Source organism: Apium graveolens, chromosome 2, assembly GCF_009905375.1.
Source record: "Apium graveolens cultivar Ventura chromosome 2, ASM990537v1, whole genome shotgun sequence".
NCBI classification, from domain to species: domain Eukaryota; kingdom Viridiplantae; phylum Streptophyta; class Magnoliopsida; order Apiales; family Apiaceae; genus Apium; species Apium graveolens.
In genome coordinates this window covers 11782688-11797983 of record NC_133648.1, presented here as the reverse complement: position 1 = coordinate 11797983, position 15296 = coordinate 11782688, and the positions used below count along the sequence as shown (strand labels likewise).

The window sequence follows — 15296 nt, the reverse complement described above, 5'->3', positions numbered from 1 at the left end:
GGTCTTTAGCACCAGTTTGCACTGTGTATGTTCCCTGTACATCCCTAAGGGTTTTTGATCTTTTCATTCTGGCATAAGTCTGTGGTGAACTTGTGTCCCTAACCCTCTTGGCATGTGCTCCTGGTTGGGAGCTTGTTTTAATAGTAACATCCTTTTAGGAGGATGAAACTAGAATTGAGCTTATATCCTTATTAACAACCACAGTTTATTTGGAAACTGTGGTGTGGCTAGGCTTGGGTACACTAAACTCACCAACCTTATCCTTAGGGTTTTCCTGGTTTTCACCCTGTCCCTCACCTTGCTCACTCTCCTTCACACTCCCCTCTTTGTGTTTAGTAGATTTTGTAACTGATTTCTTTTGAAAGAAATCAGAGGGGGTTTTCTTAGTTTTGGATTTTGAGATTGTTGATTTGGTAGCTTGGGTAGGCATCTGTTAGGTCATTGACACAGATGTCATAGCCACACTTGAACGCAAAGAAATGTGTGAGGTTAGAAGAGTGGAGACAGTGGAGCTTACCTCACTTACCTGAGGTCCCTCCATGATTGGAAAGTATAGGAGGGGCACATCTTTGTGGTGACTTTCCCTGTTGAGATCGGCAATGACTCCCCTTTCTTGAACTCAACAATTCAGTTTATTGGTTGGGTTCTCAACATCAATATTCTCAATAAGATGGTTAGCAAGCATCATAAAGAATCTAACATAATAGACACCTTTACCTCTCTTATTAAGTTCTCCTAACTTGTAACCTAACTCAAACATGATCAGGTCACTGAGATTAAAGTACTTATCAGTAACTAGCATATAAATCATGTTAAGCATGGAGATGTTAACAGAATCAAAATTGCTAATTTTACCAGAAAATACTTTAGTTACCACATCACATAGATAGCTCCATTCCTTTCCAAGACCTAGCCTCCTAATTTCACTTAACTTAGAAGTAGAAAGTGCATAGCCCATAAAATTTAACATGTTATATATCAGTATCTGTGTATGGAACAGTAGCAGTGTTATCTGAAATTCTGAAGCATGTTTTGACAATGTCACTATTGATGCAAAATTGCTTACCTTTTAAGTGTAAAAGTTATGGTTTTGTAAGATGAGTTGTACACGGCAGTTGTCCATATCTCCTCCACAACTTCACAGTAGATTGTGGGTGATTCCAGCATAGCATAACTGAGTTTACAGCTCTTCACAAAATCCATTATCTTGTAAAAGTCTCCAGACTGAGGAATCTCCTTATTCACAAGAGCTACAAAGTTGTTCTTTTCATAGATATATCCAGATTGAGACATAATTTTGACTACTGGTACCATTGTTAGAGAATGAGAAATTTGCAGAGAGAATATTTGCTTTGGAGAGGAAAGGAAGTTAGAGAAATTGATTTGAGAATAATAAAAGAGTTGTATAAAAATGAATTCTGCTTTTATACTATCTCAGAAATAAACTGTCAAAAATAATAAAGTGAAGTAAAGTAACCAATCAAAATAGCCCAAAATAGCCGTTTAAAAATAAATAAACTGTAAAAATTCTGTCACTTATCCGTCGTGTTATACTTACAAACTGTAAGTATACCCGATGGATAATGTTCAGAGTTTTAACGGCTAAGATTGAGACAATTTGACGGATGAGGATAAATCAATTATCCGTTGGGTTATAAAATAATCCAGAAAAGTAATTGATTTTTACTAACAAATAATAGTCTAACGGATGATCAAACTCGATGGATAATGAACATCCGTCGGGATGTAAATTTTGACTTAGCCAAAATTTCATCCATTACAGAAAAATCAATTAAGTTTATGGCTGCATTATAACTTGCAAAAATATCTGAAATAATTCAAGAATAATTAAGCATACCTAACTCACTTACCAACCTTGAAAAGGTGGATTCATCAAGTGGCTTGGTAAAGATATCTGCAAGCTGCTTTTCACTTGGAACAAAATAAAGTTCCACAGTACTATTCATCACATGTTCCCTAATGAACTGGTACTTGATGTCTATGTGCTTTGTTCTTGAATGCTGTACCATATTTTCAGTGATGGCAATTGCACTTATGTTATCACAGAAAATGAGAATTATATCCACTTGTAGACCATAGTCCAGCAATTAGTTTTTCATCCATAAAATCTGTGCACAGCAACTACCAGCAGCAATATATTCAGCTTTAACTGTAGAAGTAGAAAATGAATTTTGCTTTTTACTGAACCAGGACACAAGCTTGTTTCCTAGAAATTGACAGGTTCCTGTTGTACTTTTTCTGTCTATTTTACAACCTGCATAATCTGCATCTGAATAACCAGTCAGATTAAAACAAGAATCTCTAGGGTACCAAATGCCAAGTTTTGGTGTTCCCTTGAGATATCTGAAAATTCTCTTAATAGCTACTAAGTGAGATTCTCTAGGATCGGCCAGAAATCTAGCACAAAGATAGGTAGCAAACATTATATCTGGCCTACTAGATGTTAAGTACAGAAGTGAGCCAACCATGACCCTGTAGCTTGAAATATCCACAGACTTTTCAGTAGTGTTTAATTCAAGCTTAGTTGCAGTGGCCATGAGAATTTTTGCAGATGTGCAATCCATTAGATCAAACTTCTTTAAAAGATCATGAATATATTTACTTTTACTAATGAATATTCCATCACTAACTTGCTTAATTTGTAAACCAAGAAAGTAAGTTAGTTCTCCCATCATGCTTATTTCATACTTACTTTGCATCAATTTGGCAAACTTTTTGTAAACTTTTTCATCTGTAGAGCCAAATATAATATCATCTACATAGATTTGAACAAGTATACTAGAGCCATTAACATTTCTAAAGAATAAAGTTTTATCAACAGTACCTCTTGTGAAGTGATTTTCTAAAAGAAACGTTGATAAAGTGTCATACTAGGCTCGAGGTGCTTGCTTCAGTCCATAAAGTGCCTTCAAAAGATAGTAGACATATTCTGGAAATTTTGGATCTTCAAAACCAGGAGGCTGACTAACATAGACTTCCTCATCCAAATCTCCATTCAGAAAGGCACTTTTGACATCCATTTGATAGACCTTGAAATTGGCATGAGCTGCATAGGCTAAGAAAATTCTGATGGCTTCAAGTCTTGCAACAGGAGCAAAGGTTTCATCAAAATTTATTCCTTCTTGTTAACAGTATCCCTTAGCAACCAATCTAGCTTTGTTCCTGCCCACTATGCCATTTGCATCCATCTTGTTTTTGAATACCCACTTGATGTCAAATGGATTCTTTCCTTTAGGTTTGGGTACCAGCTTCCATACCTTGTTCCTTTCAAATTAGTTTAGCTCCTCCTGCATAGCTAAAATCCAATCAGGATCCAACAAAACTTCTTCTACTTTCTTTAGTTCTTCCTTAGATAGGAAGTTGTTATATAGACATTCTTCTTGAGTTGCTCTCCTTGTTTGAACTCTAGAAGATGCATCACCAATGATGAGCTCAAAAGGGTGATCTTTAGTCTTTTTTTTTATTGAGGTAGATTAGCTCTAGATGAAGAGGCCTCATTATTGTCTTGATGTGTGACTGAGTTTCGATTATAAGAAACTCCCCCTGAGTTTGTGAATCTTTGATTTGAGAAAGGGGAACTTTCTGGTAGGTGATCTATTCTGACTTTCAGCTTCTCTTAATATTCCGACGGATGATGCACTTTGTGTCCCGACGGATGAAGCTAATTGTCTCCCGACGGATAAGGCAAATTGTCTCCCGACGGATGAAGCATTACAACTTGACAGATGTTGAATTGTGTGATTCATTAGTTGTAGACTTTTCTACATTATCCTTATTCACTATTTCTTGATCACTATCATCATCACCGTCATCACTAACCATCTCCACATTATCAAACTTGAGGTTTTCATGGAAATCTCCATCTTGCAGTCCTTTAATATTTTTATCATCAAACACAACATGTATTGATTCCACAACAATGTTGGTTCTTAGATTGTAGACTCTATATGCTTTTCCCACAACATATCCAACAAAAATTCCTTCATCTGCTTTAGCATCAAACTTTCCATGTTGATCAGTTTGATTCCTTAAGATACAACATTTGCAGCCAAAGACATGAAGAAAATTTAGAGTTGGCTTCCTATTCTTGAACAATAGGTAGGGTGTCATACATTTTGCTTGATTAACCAAAGAGATATTCTGAGTGTAGCAGGCAGTATTCACAGCTTCAGCCCAAAAATATGTTGGTAACTTTGATTCTTCAAGCATTGTCCTTGCAGCTTCAATAAGGGATCTGTTCTTTCTTTCCACTACTCCATTTTGTTGTGGAGTTCTTACTGCAGAAAATTCATGCATAATCCCATTCTCTTCACAAAATGACCTCATCACATAATTCTTGAACTCAGTTCCATTGTCACTCCTGATTCTTCTTACTTTAAAATCAGGATGATTGTTGACTTGCCTTAGGTGATTGATGATGATTTCACTAGCTTCATCTTTAGACTTTAAGAAATATATCCAAGAGAACTTTGAGAAATCATCCACAATTACTAGGCAAAATATTTTCCTTGAGATAGACAACACATTGACTGGTCCAAACAAATCCATGTGTAACAATTGCAAAGGTTCTTCAATTGTTGAATCAAGCTTCTTTCTGAATAATGCTTTGATCTGCTTTCCTTTCTGGCAGGCATCACACAATTCATCCTTAGTAAACTCCACTTGAGGAATACCTCTAATCAGTTCTTTCTTGACAAGCTCATTCATGGTCTTGAAGTTTAGATGGGACAACTTCTTGTGCCATAGCCAACTTTTATATTGACTTGCTTTACTGAGAAGACAAGTGACAGATTCTGTATTAGATGAGTTAAGGTCAGCTAGATACACATTTCCTTTTCTCACTTCAGTGAGAACCACTTTGTTGCTCTTTTTGTTTGTCACAACACAGTTTTATGAATTGAAGGTTACTGAATTGCCCTTATCACAAAGCTGGCTGATACTCAATAAATTATGCTTGAGACCATCCACTAGGGTAACCTCTTCAATGATGACATTGTCTTTTGAAATCAAGCCATATCCCACAGTATAACCCTTGCTGTCATCTCCAAAAGTAATACTTGGTCCAGCTCTTTCCTTGAACTCAGTGAGCAGGGTAGAATCTCCAGTCATGTGCCTTGAGCAACCGCTATCCACATACCAAAGATTCTTTCTATTTCCATGCACACATTAAAATCAAATCAAGTTGATTTTGGTACCCAAGTTTCCTTGGGTCCTGCCTTGTTAGCTTTCTTCGTTGGTTTCTTAGTTTTGATCTCATTTGACTTGGGAAATTCTGATTCATCCTTAGTCATTTGAGTTGGACCTTGGAAACCAGTCATTAAAACAATTTGTCATGCACATTTTGATTAACAGGAAAATGCATGCTATTTGCAAATATGTTATTCCAGTAAGGCATGCTAAATGACATTTGAGGCATACTAAATACAATATAATAAGGATTAGGTGCAAATGGCATATTAGCGAATTGTGCATTCATATTCTGAGCAGACATAGCATTCATAGGCATGACAGTCATGTTGGGAAAGAAGAGGGTGCATACATGGAAGTAGGCATAGCCAGTTTGCAATTAACAGACAAATGATTAACACTGCCACACTTAACACAGATTTTTCTGGGTGCATATTTGCCAGGTATGTAGTTGTTATGTTTGTTAATTCCTACTTTCCCATTTCTATTGTTTTTCTTTTTAGCTTATGTTTTAACCTCAATATTTTATAATCTGTCATTTAATTGCTTGATGAACAGATGACCAACATTAACTTTCTTTTCCTTCCTGATTTGACTTGATTCTCTTGGAATAAAGTTCTTAGAAACTGAGCCATATTTCTCATTTAACTTGGCTAGCTTAGCTTTGCTCACAGGTTTACTCACCGGATGTGGCTCTTTGTCACTCGACGGATAATCCTTTTGATTATCCGATGGATGATTTTCATCATCCGTCGAGTCCGCATATGTCAATAATCCTTCAACCAAATTGGATTCCAGCTTCTCCTTACTCTTCTTCCAGGCTGCATCACAAAAGGACTCAATACCTTGAACTTTAGTGATTTGAGCATGGACATCTCTGGATGATTTCCATGCCTTAATTACTTCATGTTCTCATTCAAGCTGCTTCTTTAAAATCTCTTATTTCTTCAAGGACTCAGTTAATTCGTCCTTAGCAATCTTACACTCAATTCTCAATTTTTTAAATTCAATAAACTGAGACTCTAGCACATTATTCCTCTCACTTAAAAATAAATTATTTTCTTTAATTTTAGCATTTTCCTTAATGAGGGACTTAAGTGTAACACGCAAGTGATATAATTATGTGGACATGTCATTGATTGCATCATTACACTCAGCTTTAGATAAATTTGCTAGGTTAGTGGTGATTACCTGATTACTTGAAGAACTTATTTCTGTTTCATCAGATTTAGCCATTAGGGCTAGGTTGACATAACTTGTTTCTTCATCTTCATTCAATCCATCAGCCGCCCAGTCATTTTCTTATGTAATGAAAGCTCTTTTCTTTTGCTTGAGCAACTCAAAATATTTCTGTTTATGATCAACAGGCTCAAACTTCTTCTTGCTAGAATCTGACTTTCTACACTCATTGGCAAAATGCCCTGCCAAGCCATATTTGAAACATTTGAATTTGGATTTATCCACCATGTTTCTACTTGGCTTGGATGCTCCAAAATTCTTTTTAAACTTGAGCTTGGAAAATCTTCTATATAGGAATGCTAAATGCTCATCAGTATCATCCATGTCATCTTCACTCAACTGATCTTCATTTTCAGCTACTAGCACTTTACCCTTACTTTCACAGACCTTTGATGTAGACTCAACAGCTTATACCTTCATCTCTTTCTCTTTCTCTAACTCAGCAACCAGTGCTATGGACCCTCCTTTCTTCCTTTCTTTCTCCATCCTCTCATCTTGCTCAATTTCAAGCTCATAAGTTTATAGGATGTCATACAGTCTCTCCAAGGTGAACTCCTTGTCATCCTGAGAATTTCTCAATGAAAATGTCATTGGCTTCCACTCTTTTGGAAGAGATCTAAGGAACTTGAGGTTAGAGTCTTTTGTTTAATAGACTCTTCCATGCAACTTCAGAGCATTTAGTAACTTTTGAAATCTACTAAAAATATCAGTGAGAGACTCACTTCCTTCACAGTGAAAATGCTCATATTGCTGAATCAGTAGCTGCATTTTGTTCTCCCTTACTTGCTCAGTACCATCACAAATAATCTGGATTGTGTCCCAAACCTCTTTGGTTGTTTTACAGTTAATGATGTTATCAAACATATCACCATCAACTCCATTGAACAAAATGTTCATGGCCTTCTTATCTTTCCTGACGTGCCCAATATCTGGATCTGACCATTCATGCCTAGGTTTGGGAACAGATGGTTCATTGCCAATTGCAGCTCTCATTGGTACATGGGGACCTCTCTCTATGCAATCCGCATAGGCCTCATATTGGGAAAGAAGATGTAGGTGCATTTTCACCTTCCAGTGGTGATAATTATCTTTGTCCAGAAATGGAATTTTGACTCCAACATCCTTCTTGTTCATCTTGCTGTTTGTTGTGATCTTTACACTCTTTGTACTTCAAGAGCTTGCTCTGATACCAATTGTTATTCCCTAACAATACAACAAGAATTACAGAAGGGGGTTGAATGTAATTCTGGCTACTTTTTCATGATTTTAAAAACTGTTATAACTGAATATATATAAGTGTTTGATTTGCAGAGTGCGGAATGAAAGAGTTATATAAATCAAAATACAAAGTAATAAAAACACAAGCTTTTAAAACTTTCTAGTGGATTTGAATTTATCCACCATATATATATATATATATATATATATCAGTTTGAGAACTCTGTGTAGCTTAGAATGGCTCACAGTTGTTTTACAAGTTAAAACAAATAAACTACAGAGAAATTCTTGACAAGTACAGCTTTTTCTATCTCTCTTTAAAATGTGTTTGCTTAGTTGAATATTCTACTAGCTACACTTGGTTTATATATCACCAAGTTTACATGATAATAGGACAAGATAATAAAACAAAACATATCTAGTCTAACTCCATGCTGTTTCACTACTCTATTCCAGCATCTTTGAATATCTTCACAATTGCATGGAAATGGTAATGCTTCTTTGTTCTCAAATTCCTGCTTAACAGGCTGCCACATTCCTTTTGCAAACACCCAACGCATGTGACTATGTTGTCACTGTCAACAGATATTTGAATTTGATCATCCGTCGGTACATGTTTGTCATCCGTCGGGTAGCTTTGTTGATCATCCGTCGGGTAACTTTGTTGATCATCCGTCGGGTAGCTATTTGTCACTTGACTCCATTTCACTTATACATAATTACAAGACATCTCATATTTACAATTAATCAACATATTCTGCATATCCACTAGTAGTCAACATGACTCATATTGTTTGCAGAAATGTGCTACAATTCTTATTATTACACAAGCTACTCACTCGATGGATGTTAATCTGTCATCTGTCGGGACTGTAAGGTTTATCCATCGGGACTATAATAGATCATCCGTCGAGTGCTATAAAATTCGCTAAGTTAAATCTATTAAGGTGATTTGTTTAACTTATCATCAAGTTCACAACATATTCCTAACATAAGTATAATGGCCTCAGGTAAAACATAAGATATACTATTTACGAGTGCAAAACAAAATATACTCATTCGGGCTAAAAAAATAAAATGCAACCTTGACTAAAATGAAATTAAAAACAAAACAAATACAATTACTTTGATTTGATTTGATTAATATAATGATTTTATATAATAATGAGATTTTTTCTTTGTCTATAATATCAATACTATTTGAAATAAAAAATGATAAAATAACGATTAATTAAAATAAACAGCATCGCACGGGTTATTGGCTAGTATAATTATTAATACACGAAACCCCTTTTTAAATAGTATAATTAAATTTGATTTCATCAATTTTTAGTTGTACCAATTTTTGGTACCATTAACTTTTGTTTTCAGTTATTCATTCACGTATGTATATCTTATAATTCTACTTTTATATGTCTTTTAATTCTACTAAACTTTTGATTACACCGTTTATTTTTGTTATACTTCTACATGTATTATGATTCTATTAAATTTTATTTTATTTTTATTATCTTATACTTATCTTATATTAAATTTAGTTTTATTTTTGCTTGCTTATACTTTTACCTATTAAGTTTGGTTTTATTTTTGTTTCACCCTTTTTGAATTTCATTATAACTGTGAATGTATAATTTGTATTCTTCTTTTACTTCTATTTCTTTTACTTCTATATGACTTATAATATTATATTTATTATTTTACCCATTTTTTAATTATATTGATTTCAACTGAGTAACCCTATTTCCCATACGACCCAATAATATATTTTAATGAAATAACAATTTTTTGAAATCGTATAATAATTATAATTTTTTATTATAATCTTTACTCAAATATCATACTCAATAATTTGAATTAAATTTTTTGAGTAAAAATTAGAATTTTTTTTTGCTAAGTAAAAATTAGAAATTTTGATATTATAGATTTTTAAATAAATTAACACAGTGCAAACGGTGTAAACTAACTACAGGAAAACGCTGGACAGTTGCTACTTAAGTAAACTTTTAGCCTGAAACTTGGAAAAAGATGAGAACTACTTCATGATAGAAATCGAAACAAAATTAACTCATTATGAGTCACTCAGTTGCCAGGCAAAATTACAGAAAGCAAAATCAAGGATCTTGTCTTAAAAAAGTATTTGTATTAAAGAAAACCGTAACCTTTTTAAATTATCTAAAATTTATCAAATGTTCAATATAGTTGAATCGAACCAGCTAAATCATGTTTTTTCAGATGTAGTTACCATCTAACTCATCACTGCAAAATAGCTTGGCGTCCGTTTAGGCGTTCGATATAACCGCAACACAATTCATGATTTTTCAGATGTGGCTATTGTTTATTTTTCATCACTTGCTTCCTTTTTCCAATCAATGTGTACTAGTGTCAAACTACTGATCAATATTGTAAAGTATCTTGAAAAATAAAACCCTCAACTATCACTTGGAAGACTGTTCAATTTGCAGCCGTATCACTTGGAACATCAGCCCCAGCAGGAATTTTTCCAGGAAAGTCTGTTGTCGAAGAATCTGATCCTATCATACTGCAAAATCCAAGATATCTTATGCAGGTAAGTAGTTGAAATTTAAAAACTAAAATCAGTAATTTGTATGTTAGCCAACACTAACCTTCTATCAACAATGACCACTGAACGAAGCTCACAATTGTTAAAGCTGAGTAAATAATATAAACGATCGATGTCAGTAATATAGATAGCAAGCACCCAAGTCAGGTGAACTAATTTTAACAAAGAATGCACTAAACAGAGTCTCAACCATCAAACTATATTCGGTTGGGAAATTTTGATGAAAGGAGGTTAGCAGTGAATGCATCGTAAGATGTGTTGAAGCAATCTATATGTTAAAGAGTTGGTATCCGGAAACAAAGAGTAATCTCATATTGTATACCATAAATCTTGCAATATCATCGTACAAGACTACAAACAGCCTAAATTACAAACATAAGGGCTTAAATTTTGATTGGTATTTTATAAAGTTACATCAAAGAATCTTGTGTACTTGTGTTATATAAAATAGGTGTCACGGAATACTTACAATGTGCCCATTTCACTCTTGATGGAAGGATGACAATCATCTCCATATTCCCTCAGAGTATGAACAAGAAATCCACTGTGGGTAACAACTGCTATCTCTTTCTCCTTTCTCGTCCACAACCTGATTGAATCGAAACAAAAGAAAGGATAAATTAACTAATTAATAACACTCTGAGAAAATCCTATTACACATTTTCCATTATCCAAAGGTCTACAACTAATTTAAGTATTCCAAAAATGTTACAGAGAAGGAGCAAACGAAGAAAAGAGTAGCATCAGTTATCAAGATGCCTTGTAAAACACAATTTGCCTTATACTAAAATCCTCAGAAGTACATCCATTGTAAAAAAAAATGTGCTAATGGTAAAATTGTATGAGATGCTAATACACAGCTGGTAGTCTTTTGAGACAACTCTGCTGACCACTTAATTCAAACACGGTATGAGATGCTTAGATATACAGCTAGAAGTCTTTTGAGGCAGAAACTTCTTTGCTGGCTACTTAATCCAAAGATAATCATATTTAAGGAGTAGTACTTTACCAGTCCAAAAACTTCTTTCCTCGGGCAGCGACCTCTTCATTCTTCTCTCTAATATCAGCTTTCCACAAAATGTCATCTTCGTTTTCAATCTGCATAGAAGTCAAGTTATATCAGTCTGCAACTCTGAGAAGTAGATCGAGTCAGGATAATTAACAAAGAAAATAAACTAGACACTTGATAACTTGGTGGGGGTAGGGGAGCACTTGCCAAGGAAAAATCGACAGCAGGAAACAAGGGTCTGTACTCGCTGATGCTTCTCCTTTGATCACATGGATGAACTCCCTGCATTGCAATTCAAGTGTGATCAACCCAAATGCAAAAGCTAGATAAGAGGCACACTTCAATGTTTCTTTATTTGAGGAAAATTGGTAACAAGCTCTTATTTATATATCCTTCTTATAAAACGGAAACTATAACATGGTGAACAATTGTAAATATTTAAACAGGCAAACGTAAACGTATGGCAATAAAGCATCTTGAAGCAGATTTATAAGATAAGGAATTTCTGAAATAGTGTAAAATAAACTCAAAAAAATTGAAATGTTACTAATTTTGACAACTAGAACCTAGTTTCAGTAACAAGTTGAGGTAACTCAGATAACCACGTTTTATGATACCTCAGCCAAACAATTAAAGGGAGTTTTTTGAGATATACAATACAAGTATAATGAAGGCGTCAGTAACATATTGTTTATCAAATATAAGATTATTATGAAGTGGTAACATTTTGTGTATAAAATAATGCTTTGGAAGAAATGGAAATCAGATGATAGATGTAGTCTTATACATTAGAGGAATAAAAAGCTATTGTTTTTTTTATATCACATACCATATGCTCTCGGCAAAGCTCTACAGCAATGAAAGGTGGGCATTTCAGACTTGAGATTGCAGGGCGATTACTGTTACCAGCATTTTCTGTCATTAGTGGAGGTACATTGGTATCATCGGCACAACCTTCACCCCCAAAAGTTCCAACTGCTGTTTGCATAGTTCTGTAATGTAATTATTAGTATATGTAACCAGAAAAAAGTTAATAGAAGACAGTATAGATGAATTTAAATGCATATTATTTAGCTCAATCTTCCTAACACAAATAATCGAATTGAACTCTTATATTGAGAACAAGTTAAAACAAAAAAAAAGAAACTATCTATGTGCATTCGGCTGTTTCAATGAACCACATGGGAATCTAATGGCAGTTGGCAAAAGTGTAACTGACCAAAGAGTTGCATAAAAATTAGTTAGGTTATCTTATAACAGTAATATTGTTGTAACCGTAACAGAAGAAAAAAAAAATCAAACAGGAAATTTAATAAAATTGATTGGTTCTCTTCCAAATCACAAAGATATGATGCCACAAAAAAAATGAAGCATCCAGTAAGAATGAGTAATCTGTGGCCGAACATTTTTAAATGTTCACCAAAATAAACTCTTTTATTTAAGTTCCTGCTAAGAATGAGAGGTGGAGCTGTAGTGAAACCTGAAGGCAAGGGCATAGTCGTTATTTAGCAAAGAAAGAACGAGCCAAGTTAAATGTGTTTTTACTTTTTAGAAGTCCCTAGTTGGATCAATATTCAACATAAGTTTTGTTTGTGCGTGGATAGAATTGTCAATGGGAAGGCCACATAAAAAGATAAATCTTTTTGTAAATTTTAGCCAGAAACTGCATACACGGTGGTACATCTTCAGATAAGTAGTTAAATGGTGAGATGCTCAAATAATCTCCTTTAGGGACTGAATTCTAGTTAAGTTTATTAGATAGTTCTTAGTTGGTAGATCATACCCTATTCTTTTATTAGCTTCCACAACTTAACGAGAGAATAGAGAAAATATCATATTATTTTCAAATATGTTTATTGTAAAACCCATATTAATGCTAATGTTTTACCGTTTCAAATTTAGAGAAACAAGTGAGAGCAGGGTACCTTAACAATGGTGAAACAACAACTAATTCAACTCTATCAAAGACCCCAGATGCATGAACATGCTTATGAAGATTGTCCACCTGTTAAAATGCATCAAAATAGTTAAATCACTACTCTTGATGGGAAGTAGATCACATAGACCACGACATACAAATTTATAATAAATATTTAAGCATGGGATGAAGGGCTATAGCCCCCACCGAAATTTCAGTAATGGTAACATAATCATATCCAGCCAATTCAAGAAACACTTGTAAATGTGGTTGATCCAGATTTAAAATATGAACCATGAATTTAAGTTTTCTAATTGCAATTGTTATTTCTTTCTTGCTAAGCGATCACTGGATGTAAACTTTCTTGCTAAACAATCGCTGGATGTAAACCAGGCGCTCCTAGACCCTAGAATTAGGCAATATTATTTACTTATACAGATAAACATAGTAATATTCACATTATGAACTCTAGAACTGTAAACTTAAATGCTTAATTATTTTTCATTTCAAGTAATTGAACCGAGAGTCTACAACAGGAAGCAGTCAAATCACATTTCACAAAATCACAAACATTACCTGCTGCCAGCCTAGTGGGGTGAGATGGGCATCAAAGAGTTCTTGAGATAAGTAGGCACTGTGGTCCTTTTCTCCTGCTACATTATGAATTCCTTGAGCATGTCTCACCTGCATACACAATAGCAACATATACATACTCCTGTTTATATGAAGCACTTTGCTTTCAAGTTTCAACAATAGAATCATGCTTTCTATCCAATATATCGTAGCTTCACATCAAGAAAGCCCAGCATACAATAATATATTGTTAAAGACGCAAAATGTATATCATATAGGGGAATGATAGAGGGACGAACCAGGTGAATAGTTTTAGACCGATGCAAAGGGTATACACTAGTGCCAGGAAGAGGATTCGAGCCCATTTCAGAAACCACTGAACATATAAGAAAGCTAATTCAGAAAGGATAGAGGGTAATTACACCTTAAAAATGCTATATAATCACGCAACAAAAACATCACGCATCTTATCAATCAAATACCTTTTCCAGCCCCAAATTGTTAATCCCCTCTACAAACTAGTTTCCTCTTCACCACACACTTAAAAGAATATTTTGTACTCAAGTCAATTAACAACTATCTGACCCTTTTTGCCCAGTAATTCATGAATAAAATACAGTAGTTTTCGGAACAATCAATTGATTATCAACACACCACAACCCTGAAAGTATTAAGAATAACAACATATCCAACATATAAATAGAGCCGCGTTCCACTACAAACCATTTTAACATACAAACTCTATAAACCTCATTGTCAATCAACAAATACAAATGATTCGCAAACTATGTGAATACAATTATCATATAATCTAAACATTAAAATCTACCTATGATTCATAAACAATATAAACAAAAATATTAATACGATTCATATTACCTATCCAGCATTACAGTTAAATCGGGATATACAGGGTAAGTTTGGTTGATTTATAACGTAACACTTTTAGTAGAGTTTGTAGGCTAAAAAGATTTGGCACGCATCGAAATAGCATAACAAACCTTGTTAGTCAGATCAGATCAAAGGCATGAAAATAGAAAACAAAGAACAACAAAACATGAAAAAAGACAGTCTCATAACACGTAAAAATCCACAACGAACACGATATATAACACAACATACACAAACGCATCAAAAATCTATAAATATAAATGTGCAATAATATGAAAACATTACCAGAAAAGGAAGAAGATCGAAGAGTGGGAAAACAAGAGAAACGTTTGTGATTGGTGTTGAGAGAAATAAAAGAAGATGCGGAATCACATAGGGAATATGACAAAGTATTTGTATTCGGTGTTAATAATAATAAATTATTATTATTACCCGAAATAGTAGTTAGAAGTGAAGTCATGGAGCCGTGTTTGATTTGCATTGTTTTCCGTGCATTCCCCGTGTTTTTCTCCACTTATAAAACTCTATCGTATCTGAAGTAGTATCTTATTGTTGGTATTGCGGTCTGATTGTTGCTTTTTGAATGGCTGTCATGGCTTATCATGCGGCTTCTATCAAGTAGCCAAGTCAACTTGTATAACTTAACGGACTTATTTCTT

The 15296-nt window shown here is 34.2% G+C and overlaps 1 protein-coding gene across 4 annotated transcripts; it reads right to left on the bottom strand.

Annotated features, from left to right (window-relative positions):
- Nucleotides 1-9708: 9708 nt before the first annotated feature.
- On the bottom strand, nucleotides 9709-15218 carry LOC141706956 (phosphoglycerate mutase-like protein 1). Of its 4 annotated transcripts, XM_074509867.1 has the most exons (11): nucleotides 14923-15015; nucleotides 14229-14286; nucleotides 14046-14122; nucleotides 13750-13857; nucleotides 13181-13260; nucleotides 12085-12247; nucleotides 11463-11537; nucleotides 11256-11344; nucleotides 10716-10835; nucleotides 10290-10334; nucleotides 9709-10204 (listed from the first exon to the last, which is right to left on the bottom strand). In XM_074509867.1, exons 3-11 carry the CDS (start codon nucleotides 14109-14111, stop codon nucleotides 10117-10119), a joined length of 834 nt encoding a protein of 277 aa, XP_074365968.1. In that variant the 5' UTR covers nucleotides 14112-14122; nucleotides 14229-14286; nucleotides 14923-15015; the 3' UTR covers nucleotides 9709-10116. The 4 variants fall into 4 exon arrangements, with proteins under 4 accessions (XP_074365968.1, XP_074365966.1, XP_074365967.1 ...); XM_074509865.1 differs by lacking the exons at nucleotides 14229-14286; nucleotides 14923-15015 and adding an exon at nucleotides 15070-15218; XM_074509866.1 differs by lacking the exon at nucleotides 14229-14286 and having other exon boundaries at nucleotides 14923-15063.
- Between the last annotated feature and the right edge of the window lie 78 nt (nucleotides 15219-15296).

Bases quoted from the DNA above. Each gene is read 5' to 3' on its own strand.
- LOC141706956 (XM_074509865.1), bottom strand. From the start codon at position 15,118: ATGCAAATCAAACACGGCTCCATGACTTCACTTCTAACTACTATTTCG. The intron at 13,858-14,045 runs GTTCGTCCCTCT...TTGTGTATGCAG, and splicing joins GGTCTAAAACTATTCACCTG to GTGAGACATGCTCAAGGAAT. The intron at 10,205-10,289 runs GTTAGTGTTGGC...TGGATTTTGCAG, and splicing joins GTGGTCATTGTTGATAGAAG to TATGATAGGATCAGATTCTT.